The sequence below is a fragment of the Anarrhichthys ocellatus genome, unplaced genomic scaffold (genome assembly GCF_004355925.1).
Source record: "Anarrhichthys ocellatus isolate YVR2014 unplaced genomic scaffold, GSC_Weel_1.0 scaffold38, whole genome shotgun sequence".
In the NCBI taxonomy this organism is placed as follows: domain Eukaryota; kingdom Metazoa; phylum Chordata; class Actinopteri; order Perciformes; family Anarhichadidae; genus Anarrhichthys; species Anarrhichthys ocellatus.
Genome location: NW_022280068.1, coordinates 4,381,164 through 4,397,919, shown reverse-complemented (window position 1 = coordinate 4,397,919; position 16,756 = coordinate 4,381,164). Strand labels below are relative to the sequence as shown.

At 42.1% G+C, this 16,756-nt stretch overlaps 1 protein-coding gene across 1 annotated transcript; it reads left to right on the top strand.

Moving 5' to 3' along the window:
- The first annotated feature begins 8 nt into the window (after positions 1–8).
- On the top strand, positions 9–15,925 carry krt222 (keratin 222). Its single transcript, XM_031867213.1, has 9 exons — positions 9–209; positions 5,479–5,561; positions 6,996–7,149; positions 9,412–9,681; positions 10,721–10,846; positions 11,143–11,363; positions 12,921–13,141; positions 13,248–13,350; positions 15,530–15,925. Exons 1-9 carry the CDS (start codon positions 12–14, stop codon positions 15,741–15,743), a joined length of 1,590 nt encoding a protein of 529 aa, XP_031723073.1. The 5' UTR covers positions 9–11; the 3' UTR covers positions 15,744–15,925.
- The last annotated feature ends 831 nt before the right edge of the window (positions 15,926–16,756 follow it).

Sequence of the window (16,756 nt, the reverse complement as noted above, 5' to 3'; positions counted from 1 at the left end):
TCTCAGGTCTCATGGACTTGCTGCAGGACTCCAGTCACACTATGTGGAGACTGAACGTCCGCTTGAAGGGCTTCCTGGAGCAGGTGAACAGGCTGCAGGAGGCCAACCAGCGGCTGGAGGCTCAGATAGCTGACTGGTCCGTCAGGAGCACCTCACGCTCCCGGGACTGGTCCCAGCAGGAAAACACTGTGAAGGAGCTCCGCATCCAGGTAAAGACACTGTTTGCTTCTAGAGATTTTGTAGCTATCAGGTGATTATTCAAAGTCACTCGGACTATTAAAAAGTGTTGCCAGAATAAGATATGAGGTGTTGCAGATTTGCTCCAAGACTATTTATATTCACATGATTATGATTATGCTCAGATTATGTTCCCTGACTTCAGCTCAAGGCCATAGTAGCCTGCAGGCAACAGAAGCAGTTGTGAAAGGCAGCAGACTAGTGTTGCTGACAACTGCTTGCAACATTCATTTAATTGATTAAAGCCACATGTAACAACAACACTTTAACACTCTTTGGAAAGTGATCCAAGGGCTGAAAGTGAATGGTGGTTAAACCTGGGTTTGAGGCTATAAACGTATGAAGGTATATTTGTGTCTTTATTATGCAAACAAAAAAAAATGTTTCAAAAGCAAATTTCTCGAACTGCAATCAAAAATCGAGTTTGTAAGTGAAAATATATAAACTGAGAATAATGTATTTGCTAGTTTTACTGGTTAAAAAAAACAACCTTTGGTTAAAAAAAAAATAAAAATCTTTGGTTGAAAAAACAACAACCTTTGGTTAAAAAAAAACATTTGGTTTCAAAACGAAAAGCTGAGTTCAGTTTGGATGTAGTGGGCGGAGCATACGCTGCTGAATGAGCCAGTAGTTTCTATTGGTGGGTTCGACTTGGATCCCGGTATCTGCTTCCGCTGTAAACACTGCCTGTGTCCCAATCCAGCAACTGCATCCTTCGGGGGACCCAGCCTTCGCGGTCCACGTCGGCCGTGTCCTTTGAGGACCACGAAGGCTGGACGGAGCGGTCTCCGAAATGAGACGGCCTATGCTACAGAGGACTTCCTGTTTGCGTCACCAGCTTGCGATGGCGCGGCGCGATTGACGCGAATCCGCGTCCATCGCCAAATCGCTCCAAACGCACGAGTTGAAATTTTCAACTTCTGCGAAATATTCGCGTTACGCCCCCGCGCGATAGCCTATCAGCGTTGAGATGCTCCTCCTGTCATCACTGACGTCCTGCTGTTGTTGAATCAGGAAATAAATACTGTAGCCGTCTATGTTCACCTAGAGCTCTACGATCAAATCGGCATCATTACGTAGTTATTTCGGAGTCCCTTTTTGTCGGTTTATTGCCGTTAAGTCACAGCCAAATCAGTTTATTTTGTGTTCCTACAGCTGTAGTAAACAGCGACGTGTGGCTTGCTAGACACAGTGAATACAGCTTGATAAAATCCATGGAGCTCCTCTGGACAATGTTATGAACCCAGACATGACGGCGTTTAGTTTCCTGGGATATCTGTGACTTCCACAACACGTACTAAGCAGAAATAGAGGTTATTTTTTTCATGGTTAATGGCGGACAGTTGAACGGCTTTCAGGGCGATAAGCCACTCATTTCTCAAAGAAAGCAGACGGTACCAGTTTTGCATATTGCTCTCGAGCTCACATTTTTAAGACCACAAACATAAAAAACACATCTCCGCGTTTGCCAGAGTCTTATCTCTCTCACGGTATCCATATTTTATTGATTAGTCTCATGGTTTTGGTATGAAGGGCATATGTTTGACAGGTAGTTTTGTTGAAAATCACTGTTCACTCTCTCTCTTAATTAGCCTCTAACACACAGGTGCTCCAATCGCCAACATGCACACAGGTGTTTATATGAGCTCATTAGTGATGTTGATAAACACACAGAGGCACTGAGACACACACGCACACACACTCCTCTCTCTCTCTCTCTCTCTCTCTCTCTCTCTCTCTGTCTCTCTCTCATACAGTCATTCAGGTCTTGGAGACTTTTAGAGGACTCCTGTCTGCCTGTCTCACTCACTCAGTCCATCTAACGGTCTGTCTGCCTGTCTCTCTCTCCCACTCACTCAGTCCATCTAACTGTCTGCCTGTCTCTCTCTCACTCACTTAGTCCATCTAACTGTCTGTCTGCCTGTCTCTCTCTCCCACCCACTCAGTCCATCTAACTGTCTGTCTGCCTGTCTCTCTCCCACTCACTCAGTCCATCTAACTGTCTGCCTGTCTCTCTCTCACTCACTTAGTCCATCTAACTGTCTGCTGCCTGTCTCTCTCTCACTCACTTAGTCCATCTAACTGTCTGTCTGCCTGTCTCTCTCTCCCACTCACTCAGTCCATCTAACTGTCTGTCTGCCTGTCTCTCTCTCCCACTCACTCAGTCCATCTAACTGTCTGTCTGTCTGCCTGTCTCTCTCTCCCACTCACTCAGTCAATCTAACTGTCTGTCTGTCTGTCTCACTCACTCACTCTGTCTCTCTCTCCTCTCTGTCTATCTTTCTGTCTGTCTCTCTCTCTCCCTCTCTGTGTCTCTCACTATCATACAGTCATTCAGGTCTCAGATATTTTTAGAGGACTTTTCCCCTCCCCCCCATTTCAAATTAAAAGCCCCACAGAATGAATTCTAACTGGAATGCTTGTGATGAAGCCTCTCATTTTAGTGTCAAACATTATGATTCTGTCTCCTCTCCCCCTCTCTCACCCACCCAGTCCCACCATTTCAAAATAAAAGCCCCACAAATACAAGATTCAATCCAAGAGTATGAATCTAAAATGCAGAAAAGAGAGTAGCGCTATCTCAATTAAACCTGAATGACACTACCGGTAACATTGGCGTGTGTATATATTGCGATTTCTTCGGGCAGTAGAAGCCACACTGTCAAAATTTCTTTAGGAATTTTCTAGTTTCAATTGTCATGGAAAAATGCAGCAAGAAACACAGACCTTCTTAAAGCAGAGAATTGTATTACAAGTAACAAAAGACAATCATGTTTAAAAAGAGACAGCTGAAAGATGCTAAGACGAATAATGTAGTGATTGTATAGATGTGACCAGCTGATAAGAAGAACTGACATCACGATTGACAGCCCCAGACGATGACAGCAGGAAATTATGAGTCGGAGCAGGATGAGAAATAAACTACAGGCCTAAGCGTGCAAAAGAATGGGCTTCCTGACCGAACTTACGCTATAGCTTCATTACTTTAAAGGCCATTCCACTTAGTAGACCGCATTAATACTAACCGGTTTGGTGATCTCACATGATTTGACATGATGGTTTTTAACTGCTCCCTTGTGTAATAGTCACTTTCTGCATGAGTATGTGTCACTGACAGACACGTTAATGACTTGTTGCATACCGTGTCACATAGCTCGTCTCCAGAGCTTTGGCTGGTATTCCCATGACTATGAGCAAACTCTTAGTAGTTTCATTGTTCAGTGATGAATAACTTCTGGGATTACTTTTCTATTTATCTTCTTAAGAACTGTTATGTTATTTACAACACAGACTAGTAAAACAATAATATGAGATTGTGTCAGAGTGCAGATTCACTCATCACACTAGAGCTCAAAAATGAGAGTGTATTGAGACATCTTCATCCTGTTGAGTGTCTCTGTGAGGTATAAATGTTATGGAATATTCCATGTTATCTCTGGCTTGCCTTCAACATGGGTGTGTCTAGTTCTGAAAGTGTGGCACCCACGAGAAAACAAAAGGGAATAAGGGTGTGCTAGCATCTTTGTGTGTGAGATAAAAGTCAAGGAGCCACTTTTTTGTAAAGAATTAAATAAATCTTGAAAGAATTGTGCGAATTTCAGCAACTGCTAATGTTAAACACATAAATACAGTTGTTTGTTGGCTGTGTTGAAGATATTAGCTTTATTCCATGTACAGTATGTATACAGTATGATGTACATACTGAGAGGTAATCACTAATTTGTTTTGAATGTTACTTGTTACGCTTTCAACTTCAGTTTTTTAAACAATTCAAAAAACATTTGAATTGTATTATGCTATAAACCTCAATATCTATTACTCCAAACTATTACGTCAACCTGATTATTTCAGTATTCTATCAAATATTTACAAGTTTAGAGAATTGATATATTATGTAGTCTTGATTGTGATTATCTTTTTAAAAAGAGATACTGTAATAATGATGTCAGCTAACTGAATTTTAATACAAACGTTTTTTTTGTGGATTGTGCAACACCTTTTAGTCATCACAGTTTTTAAGGGAGTGGATTCATTTAGTAATACATACGTTTTCCCTTGTTCTTCCCTACCCTTGTCAACAAAGAAGTTCATTTGATAAATTAGCTGTTTAATGATGTAATCTAACTAAAATGGAAGGAGTATCTGTCTGTTTGTGCATCTCTCAACCGTTCATCCGATCCTCCTCACACTTCGCGGGTGTATTGCTAAGGACCAAATGAAGTGCAGTGTTGACTGCGAGCTCTAGAGATCTACGGGATATATTTATTCGGAGTTTGTTATGTACACATTTTGTAGTGTATTGAGAGGGGACCGCTGGGTACAGCTCGCCTTTTGTCACTCGCTACAATACAGTGCTGCAGGGAGGAAGTTATCATCGCACTGGTTCCCTCGACAAAAACCGAATTGTTTTTTTCCCAAACTAAATACACCAACTTGTGATAACCACAGACAGACAAAAACCCATTTTTAAAAAACCATTAACTATGAGACGAGGATATCGGAAGTGCAAAAATTCTAACTCATACTCATTTATGATTTTAGGACCCATTCTTGCAGCAGTCTATATTAACTTTTACACTCCCGCCCGCACAGCCTGCTATTCAAAGCTTGCTATGCAAAGCTTGCTCTTAGTCGATGTTTAAGCTTTTGCAACCAAATGATGTGTATACTCTAGCATTGTGTGGGGCTGCAACTATGTCACGGCAGGTGTATTGGACCCAAAGAAGCGTTATGTTGAGTGTGGTGGAGTTGTTTGGATGAGCGTTTCTTGAGGAAGTCGCAAGCAGCAACACCGAAGGCCAAGCAATGTACGAGCATCAAAGCTTTTACTAGTATTACTACGATTGTAGAAAAAGGAGACACATAGTCATCGTTGATAGAAAGGCTATTCCACCAGTTGTACTTTTTCATACAATGACAAGGCAAAATGTCTGCTGTGAAAAAGGACTATTGGTTTATTATTCAGAGATAATGAAGTGAAAAACAAAACAATATTAATAATACAGTATCTGCATATTTTGATGTAGGACATACAATTCAAAATATCACTTGTTGCTGATAAAACATTCAGTATTCAAATAAAGTCATTTACTTTCATGTTTTCAGTAGATTTCACCCGAATGGTTCAGCCTAAACCAATTTCACTTACATTCTCATAGAAAATGCTGTAGAATTGCATTATGGTTTTGTATTTTCCTTGATCTAATCTCATGTTATTGTATTTTTGTTTTGTTTTGTCAGGTTGGTAACCTACTGATGGAGAATGCCCAGCTGGCATTACAGTCTGACAGCATGAAGTCCAGAGCTGCTGTCATCCAGGCCAGGTCAGCTGTATTTGGCTGTAGTTTTCCTAACGCTCTAACGCTAAATATATCAGGCATGAGGTCGCATCCCAAAAAAAATGTACACCCATTCACACAGTTTATGTCTAAATTGATCAGACACAGAAAAGGAAAATACAGATTTTAGATAGTATAACAGGTAACATGTGAGAAGAAAAGGTGTGATTATCATTACTGGCCCATTAAGGCATCACAATATATGAAGCATAGATGTAGAATAACTAACAAACACTTCCTGTTTTCATCCTGCTGCAATGCTTTTCCAGTCGTCTGTTATCTAACTCGGGCCAGTTCCCGCTTCTGTTAGCCAACCTGCATACAAATCCAGGCCGGGCTTTGTGCCGCGTCAGCACTTTCACTTATGTATTGATGCAGAGTGACACCAAGACCCCCCCCCCCCCCCACACACACACACACACACACACACACACCAGCCTCAACACACGCACCCACACACACCATACCTCCGCTGTCGGCCATTAACCCCTGAAGGACAGTGGCAACCTGTTCTATTTACAGCTCTACCTGATGTCTCCTGACCCGCTGAGTGTGACTGTGAGACTCTGGACTCTTTTTATGACACATTTAAATGATGTCAAGTTCTTTTTCAACCTTTGGACTTGTAGTTATGATTTCTGCAACACCTTCCTTCACTGACACGCACCAAAATGGGATCTTTCAGCTAAAACAACCTTCAATCCCTTAGTGGATACTCACTAGCTATTATCTATTATCTATTTTCCTTACTGATACCAAGTACCGATCCTGCATCAGTGAGTTAAAAACACCAACAATAACAACAAAAATACTATATCTATTGCGTAAAAACACAATTCAATTGATTAGGATATAAATGATTGTTATAAAAAAATCTTGGCATTAGTAGTTTTAATCATGTGTTATAAGCTGCTGGGAGCTAGGGTTTGGAAATTAAACAGGTCATAATATCTATTTTATATTGCCATGCTAAACATCTCCTTGAAACAACAGTATTTATTCAGGATTCTCACCAAAAACTACATTCTACAGGATTACATTTGAACTCATGATAGCATCAGATTATAATTTATTCTTCGGGTAGGGAGTGACTCGTGTTGTTGTTGTTTCTGTGTAAATGAGCTAATAAAGTATATGATAAAGTGACATAGACCAAGCGTACTCCCCGGAACAATTTTACTATTATCAGCAATCCACTTTTAAATTTAGTTAATCTGCATATATGCCAAATCGGCGGAATATGTCAATACTTTCCATTGGACTTTAAACTGATAAATGGCTCTATTTGAATGAATGTAATTTCTTTGGCCTTTTTACCCTTTCTTCCCTGTGTTTATTTATGTATGTCGTGATTAAATGATTGATAATAAACACAGAATGGGGCTCAGTAAAGCCCTGTCTGTTGACGTCACCTCATAGGTGTGAGACTGAGGAGAGGAACACCGGGCGTCTGGAGCAACAGGTGGCTCTGCTCAGGGAGTCAAAGTGGAAGGCAGATCAGAGCAGCACGACGCTGCAGGCAGACCTTCGGCACTCCATGTCAGATCTGCAGGAGATGCACCAGGAGTTTGAGGTCACTAAATGTGCTGCCTGCAAATGCGTGTTATGACATCTTTTTCTTTCTTTCTTTTCCCTTTTTCTATCAAAGTCATGTCTCTGCCTTTTACACTGTGCCTGTCTATCTTTCTTTCTGATAGTGTTTTTTTTCCATCTGTATGCATGCACGGTCTCACACTACAACCCTTTCTATTTTAAAGTGACAATAGACACGTTTTCAGTAGCTTGCATAGCATAGACATGCTAATGCTAGTTAAAGACGTCTGTAATGATGTCTGCTAATGTTAGCTCCACAGGTTGGACACAGTCTGCCTAAATAACAGGACTTAACAGAGAGTCAATTCCGCACCGTCAATATACATCTACTAAAAGGGCTTGTTTTTGCTACTGACAGGCTCAGATTGTTATTACAAGTGTCTGACAACATTATGAAAAGTAACCTACAGAGAAATAAAACATCTTTCTTCACAATGGTGGCAAATTGTAAGCACTTTCTTTAATCGATTATTGGTAACATTAACAATCAATCCAGGCTTAACACCAACAAATATGGATTGAAGCAGAATATTTTGTTAGATAAAAACATGTTGTTTTTTGGTTTTTGAGAGAGGAGGGGAGAAAAGGCTGAAGGTGGACTAGTGCCCTCAATGTTTTATGTTTAATAATATTTTGAATGTCTCAACATTACGAATAAAGCTTCAAACTATTCGGTACAGCCCTAGAAAACACCCCCTTGGAAGTTATTTTGCGAGAATGCAGACATACTGTTGTGCCAGCTTTGCCAGTTTGGGGAATCCTTGCATTGACTTAACCAGTCTGTCGGTAGTTTCCATCCAAGAATGGGAGTACATCTCATTTAAAAGTTGTCCGTTACATTTCTCTTCTAGCGTTAGCAATTCTATGCTACGCTAGCTACCGAAGGTTTACAGCATGTTTACACATGCTACTTTTGATATATATAATCATTACAACAGTGAATAAAGACCTACCCAGCTCTACAGGAACAGTGTTGTTCCTTAATTTAATTGTCTTCTGTCTCCATTGCCCGGTGATGTGGTGGTTCACTTTTACCCTGTGATATGTAGGCTTTAGCTTCTATCTTTCTCTTTCAACCTGTTTTCACTCCTGAATCAGTTTTACATCCTGGATAATGTCCTTCAAACGCTTATTGAGGATCTTTCTGTGTGATTTTCTCTAAAATCGCTTTTTTGTTTTTCCAAAAATTAGATGAATTTTTTTCTGGGAGTGCAGTTAGTGACAGTGTGGGCTCCATGCCAGTAGCAGTGTGTGTATGTGTGTGTGGGTTAGCAAAGGGTCAATTACAGTGAAGGATTACATAACAGCTCTTTTAGCAGCTGCCTGCCATGGTAGTGTTGCTAAATACCAGACCAATTTAGAAAAATGTGTCCCCATTAGTCATTTAGATGCAAAATCATAGGAAAATCTGGTTAAAAATTGAAGTTGTCATTTCAGCTTTCCAGATCTGCGAGCGTGGCTGTTGACTCTTAATTTTGCTTTGCACAGTCCTTTTTGAAAATGCAGTGTTACGCCAGCTGACATTGCTGTTTTGCCATCTTGTTATTGGTACTAACATGATGCTAATGCTGACCAGGACAACTAGTTCTAAGAGCAGATAAAATGATCAGTGTGTAATTTATTGTATTTGAACATTACAGTATAAAATCACTTATCATTGTTATTACAACAGTTGAATTATAAGTAGCCTGTTGTACTTTATACTTCCAACCCTGACATTAGTGTTGCGTCATGTGTGTGTGTGTGTGTGTGTGTGTGTGTGTGTGTGTGTGTGTGTGTGCATTTGATTTGTAAGGGATTCATTTCACAGCATCTAATGATGTCTTGTCCCTTTACTATGACCTCATCCACCCCTCCTCTCTTCCTCATTTCCTTATTCCTGCTGACTAATACTTCCCTCCCTCAGTTCAAGTGTCTTTTCCTGCATACAGATGCACACACATGCTCACTTACACACACATATGTACACGTAGGGCTCAATAACTGATTTTTCTTTTGTCTCTTACCTCTGCATTGCGTGGACTCTCTGCCCCACACACACGCATACACACACTCACTCTTGCCATCTTTTTCTCCTCTGCACCTATTCATCCACAAACAAGTTTCTTCTCCCTCTTTGTCTTGTTTTTCTCTTCTCACTCTTTACATCACTCACTCTCTTTCTCACCCTTTCTCTGTCTTACACTCTCCCTCTCTCTCCTTCTCTCACCATCTTCTTGCTCCATCTGGTTGGCTGCTGCAGCTGCAGCGGGCCAGCTCCTGCGATGCTCTGTTAGCGACGGCCACAGCAGCAGCAGTAGCAGGAGGGAAGGAGGAGGATGGCACAGGGATGGAGCTCACCCAGCTCCTCGACCGAATCAGAGCGCAGTGTGACCATGGCAGACTTCCCGTCCTGGGCGAGAGACACCTTGGCCTGGGTATCGTGTCAAATCCACCCCCCGGCTTGGTCAGGCCCAGCCACTCTGGAGTGGCAGCAGCAGCATCCAGAACACATGGAGGAGTTCTCAGTGAGGTACGCATATACTACTGCATCTTCACTTATGTTTGTTTTTTTTTATGTCTCTCTTATGTTGTCCTGGCCCACTGCCAGCCAGACACACCCTCAAGACCCACTCCAGGTTATCCCATAGGCAAGGCTGAGTGATGCTTGTGCTCGGCTGGAGTTAAATGCTTAGCAGAGTTGTTGACTGTGCTGAAAGGCTGTAGGTTTAGGGCTCATGCCTTGCATGCTTGTGTATATTATTGCCTGATTGCCTCCTCACTCACTTTTTACTGTTACACACATTGACAGTATTGTGTTACAATATATGATCAGTTACTTCTCTGAGTGAATGATCCCTGATCTTCATTAAAAATGAATGAGCCAAATTACAACCTGAGTATTCTCATATATCTTGAAGATGTTTCATTGTTTATCCAGTAATAGCAGCGTTTCTACTGTTGTTTTAGCCTAACTGTCCTCTTTTTTGTTATCATTATTATTATTATTTGTGTCTCATCCATCACTGCCTGAGATGACAGATGGATTAATAATGCCCTTTGACATTCAACTGTATGTAAGATAAGGAATCTTGTTTGCCAGTGTTGTCAGTAATGAAGAGCTGATTTTAGCCTAAATTTGCTTGTCATTTAATTTTCATAGCTTTAGGTATCTTCCTTTGTTTTTACTGTCAAAATATTGTCATAACTGTGCTGAGACAGCTTCGCTGCTTCACTGCTTCACTGCATTGAACGGGGCGAGGACGGAGGGTGTGAAGCGCTCTACAGCTGTACAGTGTACACACAGCTTGTACAGCTGTGTGTACACATGGGTCTGGGTTTCTGCTCTCCTGTCTGTTTACCTAAGCTGAAACACACACTACCAATAGCACCACCTGCAGCTGCTTCTCCTCTGACTTTCTGACTGAGTGCCAATGGGAAAAAAACTGTTACCCACAAGGTGTAGGTGTATAAAGTTAACTGGGGATTAGAAGTTCAAATGAGTGTGTGTGTGTGTGTAGATGGTGGCAGCGGTTTTGGGCTCTCTGTCTCATCCCTGTCACCTCACCCAGGAAGAGGCAGCGTGGACGCAGGTGAGCCTCGGTGGCGTTGCCCTGAGGGAGGCCCGGACCGAGCTAGCTGAGGCCAGGAGCCAGTGGCACTCACTGCAGGTGGAGATTGAGACCCTACATGCCTTGGTAAGAAATCACACATCATCACGTATCACCCCGGCTAACCCACCCCGGTTTAGAAAAACAGAATATACATTAGTAGCTCAGAATGTAGCATTAATCAGCAGGGCCTGGGGCTTGGCCAGACCAAGCTAACAAACACAACTGACACTGTTTGTGGTGGGAAGCCAGTGAGGGATGACGCTCTTGTTTTTTATAACTATTAGACTAAGTTCTAACATAGTTAGCTTTCACATGCTTAATCAAATTTAAGGATAACTGTGTAGTCATTATCCTAAAGCTCCCTGCGTTTTGTTTTTCAGGAGAAAGGCCTGGAGAGCTCCCTGCAGAACACTCAGCGGGTGTACTCCAGCCAGCTGCAGGACCTTTCCCAGGTTATCGCTGGGCTGGAGAGCGAGCTGGAGCAGGTGAGGAGCGGGCTGGCGACACAACACCAGCGCCACAGCCAGCTCCTCAACACCAAGATGAGGCTGGAGCGAGAGATCGGCACTTACCGACGTCTGCTGGAGCGTGAAGAGGGCAGGTTAGGGCAAGACGCTGAGAAAGGAATGGAAACGTTAGAGGAAGCAGGAAGAAATTATTCAGTTGGCATTTTTGTGGTTTTAGTGTCAACCACGAAATAAAATAGTATTTTGTAGTGGAAAAGATTTCCCCAGAACAATGGAGCCACTTTATCTTCAAAATCTGAAAAAAAAGGAACAGGGCAGCAAATAAAGAAAAGACAGGCGAGTATATTAATACACAATACTATATAGCAAAGTCTGAATCTAAATTGCAGACTACACACACACTGACATGAGTAAGACAGAAATTTCTCCACTTCAGAAATAAGTAAACAAAATAATTACTATTTTGTTTCTTTAGATATGACATTCTTTCGCTACAGCAGCATTTATGGTACACGTAAAGTTTGGTCAAAGTTTACTGTTCTGTTAGGGATTATGTAAAATCTGTATGGAAACTGAAAACCCACACTATTAATTGCAGGTTGAGACATACAGAAGCTGTAGAGCACGGCCAAGCAACACAGTGACATGTAAAAACTGTGATTGGAAATGTATTACAAATTCCAGTTATCTGCACAAACAAAAAAGCATAAATGATAAGTGAAAAAGACAAACCTTCTACCAGTAATTCATAGCCTAGAAATGCAGCTCTGTCTTGAATCAGACAAAATGTCTGGTCTCATAACTTATTTCCTGCCATCGTGAAATTAGGGAATATTCCATTCTTTTGGCATGGCCTTTAATTATTGTAGACATCTCTCATCCAGCTCCTTTCCAATTTAACACATTGGCTGCCTCAACCATGTGATTATCATTTTATAGTTTTTAAAGTAATTTAGTTTTATGACACATAGAGGTTATATACAGATTGGGGTGCTTCTAAATGTCTTTGAATGCTTTTCATTCAGGATATAGCCGACTGATGTCATTGATCCAAGGAGAGACAGGACGTGGCATCTGAAATTTGGATTGTTTGTTCATATTTGAGAAGGGTGGTGACTGAGCACAAAAGGCTGTGTGACAAAAAAAGAGACGAGACCATCCTCATACAGTGAAAATGACTCTTTCTCACTGAAGCATCTGCACACATAAAAGCTCAAAGGTTTGTGAGTTGGGTATGTCTGCAAATTAACCAAGTGAAAGGGACAAAAGATGATACTGAAAGATCAGTGCACAATACTTTTATATCATCTTTTAACCATCCAGAGTTCTGCTCAGGCAGTGTAAAGAGAGCTCTTATGAGAGAAGGAAAGAAGGAGGATGCGAGGAGGGGCAGATGGTATTTCAAGAAGATCATGAATCAAGTTTTTCACTTACACTCTTTCAGTTATCGTCATGGAGGTTAGCAATGACGATGACTTCAAAGTAATACCAGCACACTGCGAGACACAAATGTTGGTGGCATCAATCCAGTGAGCTTGGGTAGACGTGTCAGACCTTCCAGCAGGTCTTTCTAGGAGTTTTACAACTCTTCCCCTGGTTTTTTTAGCCCTTTCCTAGGCTCCTGCTCACCGCTGGACATACTGTAGATGTCTTAATTTCCTGTACAGAATGTTGTGCCCTTCTGCCTGCAGATACATGGGCCGTAATGGGCAGCCAATGCGTCTACGGCCATGGAGGTTTTCCATGGAGGAGCCGAAGGATACAGGGCTAGAGAACGGCTTCAGTGACCCTGCAGTTACTCCAGACGAACCCAAGTCTGAGCCCCTGCCTGAAATACCGTCACTCCTCCCAGCAGACAGCGGGCTAAAGAAAGGCATACTGCAAAGACAGCAAAGCCTTGTGATACTCACAGGTAACACACACACACACACACACACACACACACACACACACACACACACACGTACTCTTACTACAGTCATATCTTGTTATGATTTCTCATCAATGTCTTCTCACAGAGCCAGAAAAAGATGAAGACTTGCCAATCTCCACTGTGAAGACTCAGGAGATTCTTCAGGGCAATGTGGTGCGGGAGAGTGCTGAGGGTCACGGCACCATTGAGTAAGTATTGATCTTTTTTCCCCCCATCGACCTGTAGTCAGCACCTTTGGTTCAGTCCGACATATAGGCCTTTTGTAGTAGCGAGCACCAACAGCATTACTTCAGAGAGTGCTGCGCTACATTGCCTAGATAAATGCCTTTTTTGACTACGAACAACATAGTTTCTTGCTTGGTTAATCTCCTGAAACCTTCACACCTCGTCCATCTCATCCCCACCCCGGCGACGTCTGGTCCAGATGACGAGACGTATAAGCTCTCAGAGGAATTACCATGACACGCTCAACAAGTTACGAGGCATAAAACGTTTAATTGGCAGCACAGGTTCCCATGAGTAATTCATCATAGCGCTGCATGGGAATGTTCCACCTTTCATGGGTTGTGTTTGATGTGGAGAGATACAGGCTTGTTATGGAATCTACAGGGCGTGGCACCTGTTATTGTTGGACGAGACATGGGCGGAATTCTTTGGTCATGCTTCGGGTGTTACCAGCCACATGCAATGATCCAAAAAGTAACACACACACACACACACACACACACACACACACACACACACACACACACACACACACACACACACACTCATGCATTATATCATAAGAGAGCTACACATGTATAGTCACTCCAACCAGAGTATTTACTTTGTCTGTGAGCAGCAGATCGCAGTGTAAGTCCCTCTGTCACTTGATTGATTCTTTACTGATAGCAAGGGACATTTAATTTATTTTTAACTGAATGTTCCTTGACTCCTTATCCTCATCATTTCTGTCAGACAGGAAGCATTACCTTGTAAAATACTCCCATTAATTCTTGATGCTTTCAAAAGCATTAAGTTGGTCGACTACTTTGTTAGGTAATGCTCCAGCATCAAGGCACCTATAAGTATTGATGGAAACAGTGTTAGCCAGCTGAATGTTCCCCATACCATTAAAACTACCTCACAGGCCAGTACAGTTGAAAACATTCCTAATGCGCATGTCATCGATGCTGTTTGCGTCACAGTCATAGTCAAAAGCTGTGGTGATATTGGAGCTGAGATTCATGGTACTAGACAATATTTTCTACTCACTGATGTGTCTTAACCAACTGTAAAAGCCGTCAGCAGGTTATAAATGACAGCAGATGTGGTTAATTGTACCCGATGGTCAGAGCACCGATGAGAGTTCTCTGTGTGTGTGTGTATACAGGCAAGAGTGATACACATCGTGTGTGTCCCAATTAATCTGTTCACCCCAGAACAGTATTGTGGTGTTTGCTGTGGTAGTATGGACTATTAATTGCTAAAACTGTTAATTTTTTCCATTAGAAATTGATTAAATGTTAGTAACTGTGTTATGAAAAAGGTTGCTCGTGGTGTCGAACCCACAGAAAATAATTACTCGACTCTGCTGTTCACCTGCGCTGTACACAGCATTGTTTCGATTTTACAAATGTATTGTTTTGGCTGACTCTGGCTACACTCATCAACCTTGTTTCCAGTTGCAGCATTCTCCGCAAACACGCTCTAATAACCCCACTGTAGGCTACCTGCTAAGTGGCAAACAGCAGACAGATATTTTCATCAGGCTAAAAGGAGAGTGAATATTGGACTTATGTTCATCTGGTGGCCAGAGACGCCAAATAAATGCTAATGTTGCTCTGCGTCTGTTATCAATTGGTCTGATTGGTTACCCTGTTCATGCAGTGACACACTTGCATATAGACAGACATTTGGGATGTAGTTTGGTTGACAATGATCCCAGGTCCTGATCCTCAGTTAGTCAGTGCCAGACTGGTTGCATGTTGTTTCAAAGGGGGTGCACTTTCTGTTATATAGCTTTTATACAAGGTCACATCTAAGGAAATTAAAATGTTCTCTCTTACTGCCCCCTGGTGTTACTGTTCAACCAAGTGCATTAAGCATAAATGAAAAGGATTTTAAAATAGTTTTGTAACACAGTACCATTGAAGTGGTCCATCCTACATGGGATTACATGACACACAAAAATACTTTCGAGAAACAAATTGACTGCCGGCAGTTGACATCCACATTCAAATGAAAGATAAATTATTTCTGCATATCAAATACTATAAATCTTCCAGAACAAAATAAAACATATTTGATACATAAACCGAATAGAGACCGAAAACATTAACATCACCTTTTATTGCCATGGCTTATAACCTTCTAACCTTCCAGGACCGAGAAGATTGACCAGGTGATAAAGCAGTGGGAGAGCTCTTTCTTCAGAGGGAATCCCAAGCTGCGGAAGAAGTCGGTGTCACTGCGCTTTGATCTGCACATGGCTGCAGCAGACGAGGGGTGTGCCCAGACTAAACAGGACAGCCTCCCCGATGTAGAGGTGCGTCTGATCATGAAGAGATCTCGCAGCATCCCAGCCATCACACAGTGACTCTAACTGGTTCGCCAGACTCAACACTGCATTGCAGTTGTTTGTGGAAACCATGGTGAGTTACAGAAATAGTAGCTGGGTCATTGACATCTAGGCAGTGGTGGACCGTCAGGGCCTGCAAGGCCTTCTCTGCTGGCCTAAACAGAATCACAAAGTTATATCTATTTTATAATTTTATAATTTTTCTTAAATACACTACATGTATTATCATTTATAAAATATTTACCCCATTATCTTATTTTCTCATTGCACAGCTACTGTCTTCCTCAGTTGCTCTGCTTCCAGTGCAGCTTGTTTTAAGTAGAGCTTTTATCCAATCAGATTTCACCTCTGTGTCTCTAGGTAAGAACAGAGGCCCGAGGCCTGCAGACTCACAAGTGCGTCCATGTGCAGTTTAAGTGAATGGGGACGATATTGTTGATTGTCATAGTGTTCAACCAATCAGATCTTTAGTTTGACATATCGGGCGTATTCTTTGACGTGTCAGCGCCTGCTAGCCGGCCTATAATTACGTCAGCATTACATGCAGCTCAGTGTCCATGTGCAGCTATGCCGCGAGGTGCAGAGTGTGCTGTGATTGGTCAGTGGGCGAGCACGTGACTATCGTGAAACGAAACTTAACAGCAGAGGCTTAGTCGGGTAGTGAATGACATCACGTGATGCAGCTCAGCCAATCAAATATGGGCATTCTGACAAGTTTCCTGACTCGAGTGAGATGTACCACACACCGAAGACACAGGGGGTTGAGACGAGGAAAGACATTGCAGAGCAGTAGTACTGCTCAATGTTCAAGTTGTGAAAGTAAAATCCTAAAATGAACTCTGTGGGTCGCGGCTTGTCATTAAGGAATGATGGTGGATCCCACAGCCAGACCAGCTGAGAACCACTGTCCTACATGAGCGCAGAAAACATTATATTATCCTGAATTTAAGCTTCTGCATTTTCCAAATGCTCTAGTATTAATCAAATGTATTGTAAGCCTCGTACCGAACGGTTTAATACGCAGACGTACA

Bases quoted from the DNA above. Each gene is read 5' to 3' on its own strand.
- krt222 (XM_031867213.1), top strand. From the start codon at position 12: ATGGACTTGCTGCAGGACTCCAGTCACACTATGTGGAGACTGAACGTC. The intron at 210-5,478 runs GTAAAGACACTG...TTGTTTTGTCAG, and splicing joins TGAAGGAGCTCCGCATCCAG to GTTGGTAACCTACTGATGGA. The intron at 5,562-6,995 runs GTCAGCTGTATT...GTCACCTCATAG, and splicing joins GCTGCTGTCATCCAGGCCAG to GTGTGAGACTGAGGAGAGGA.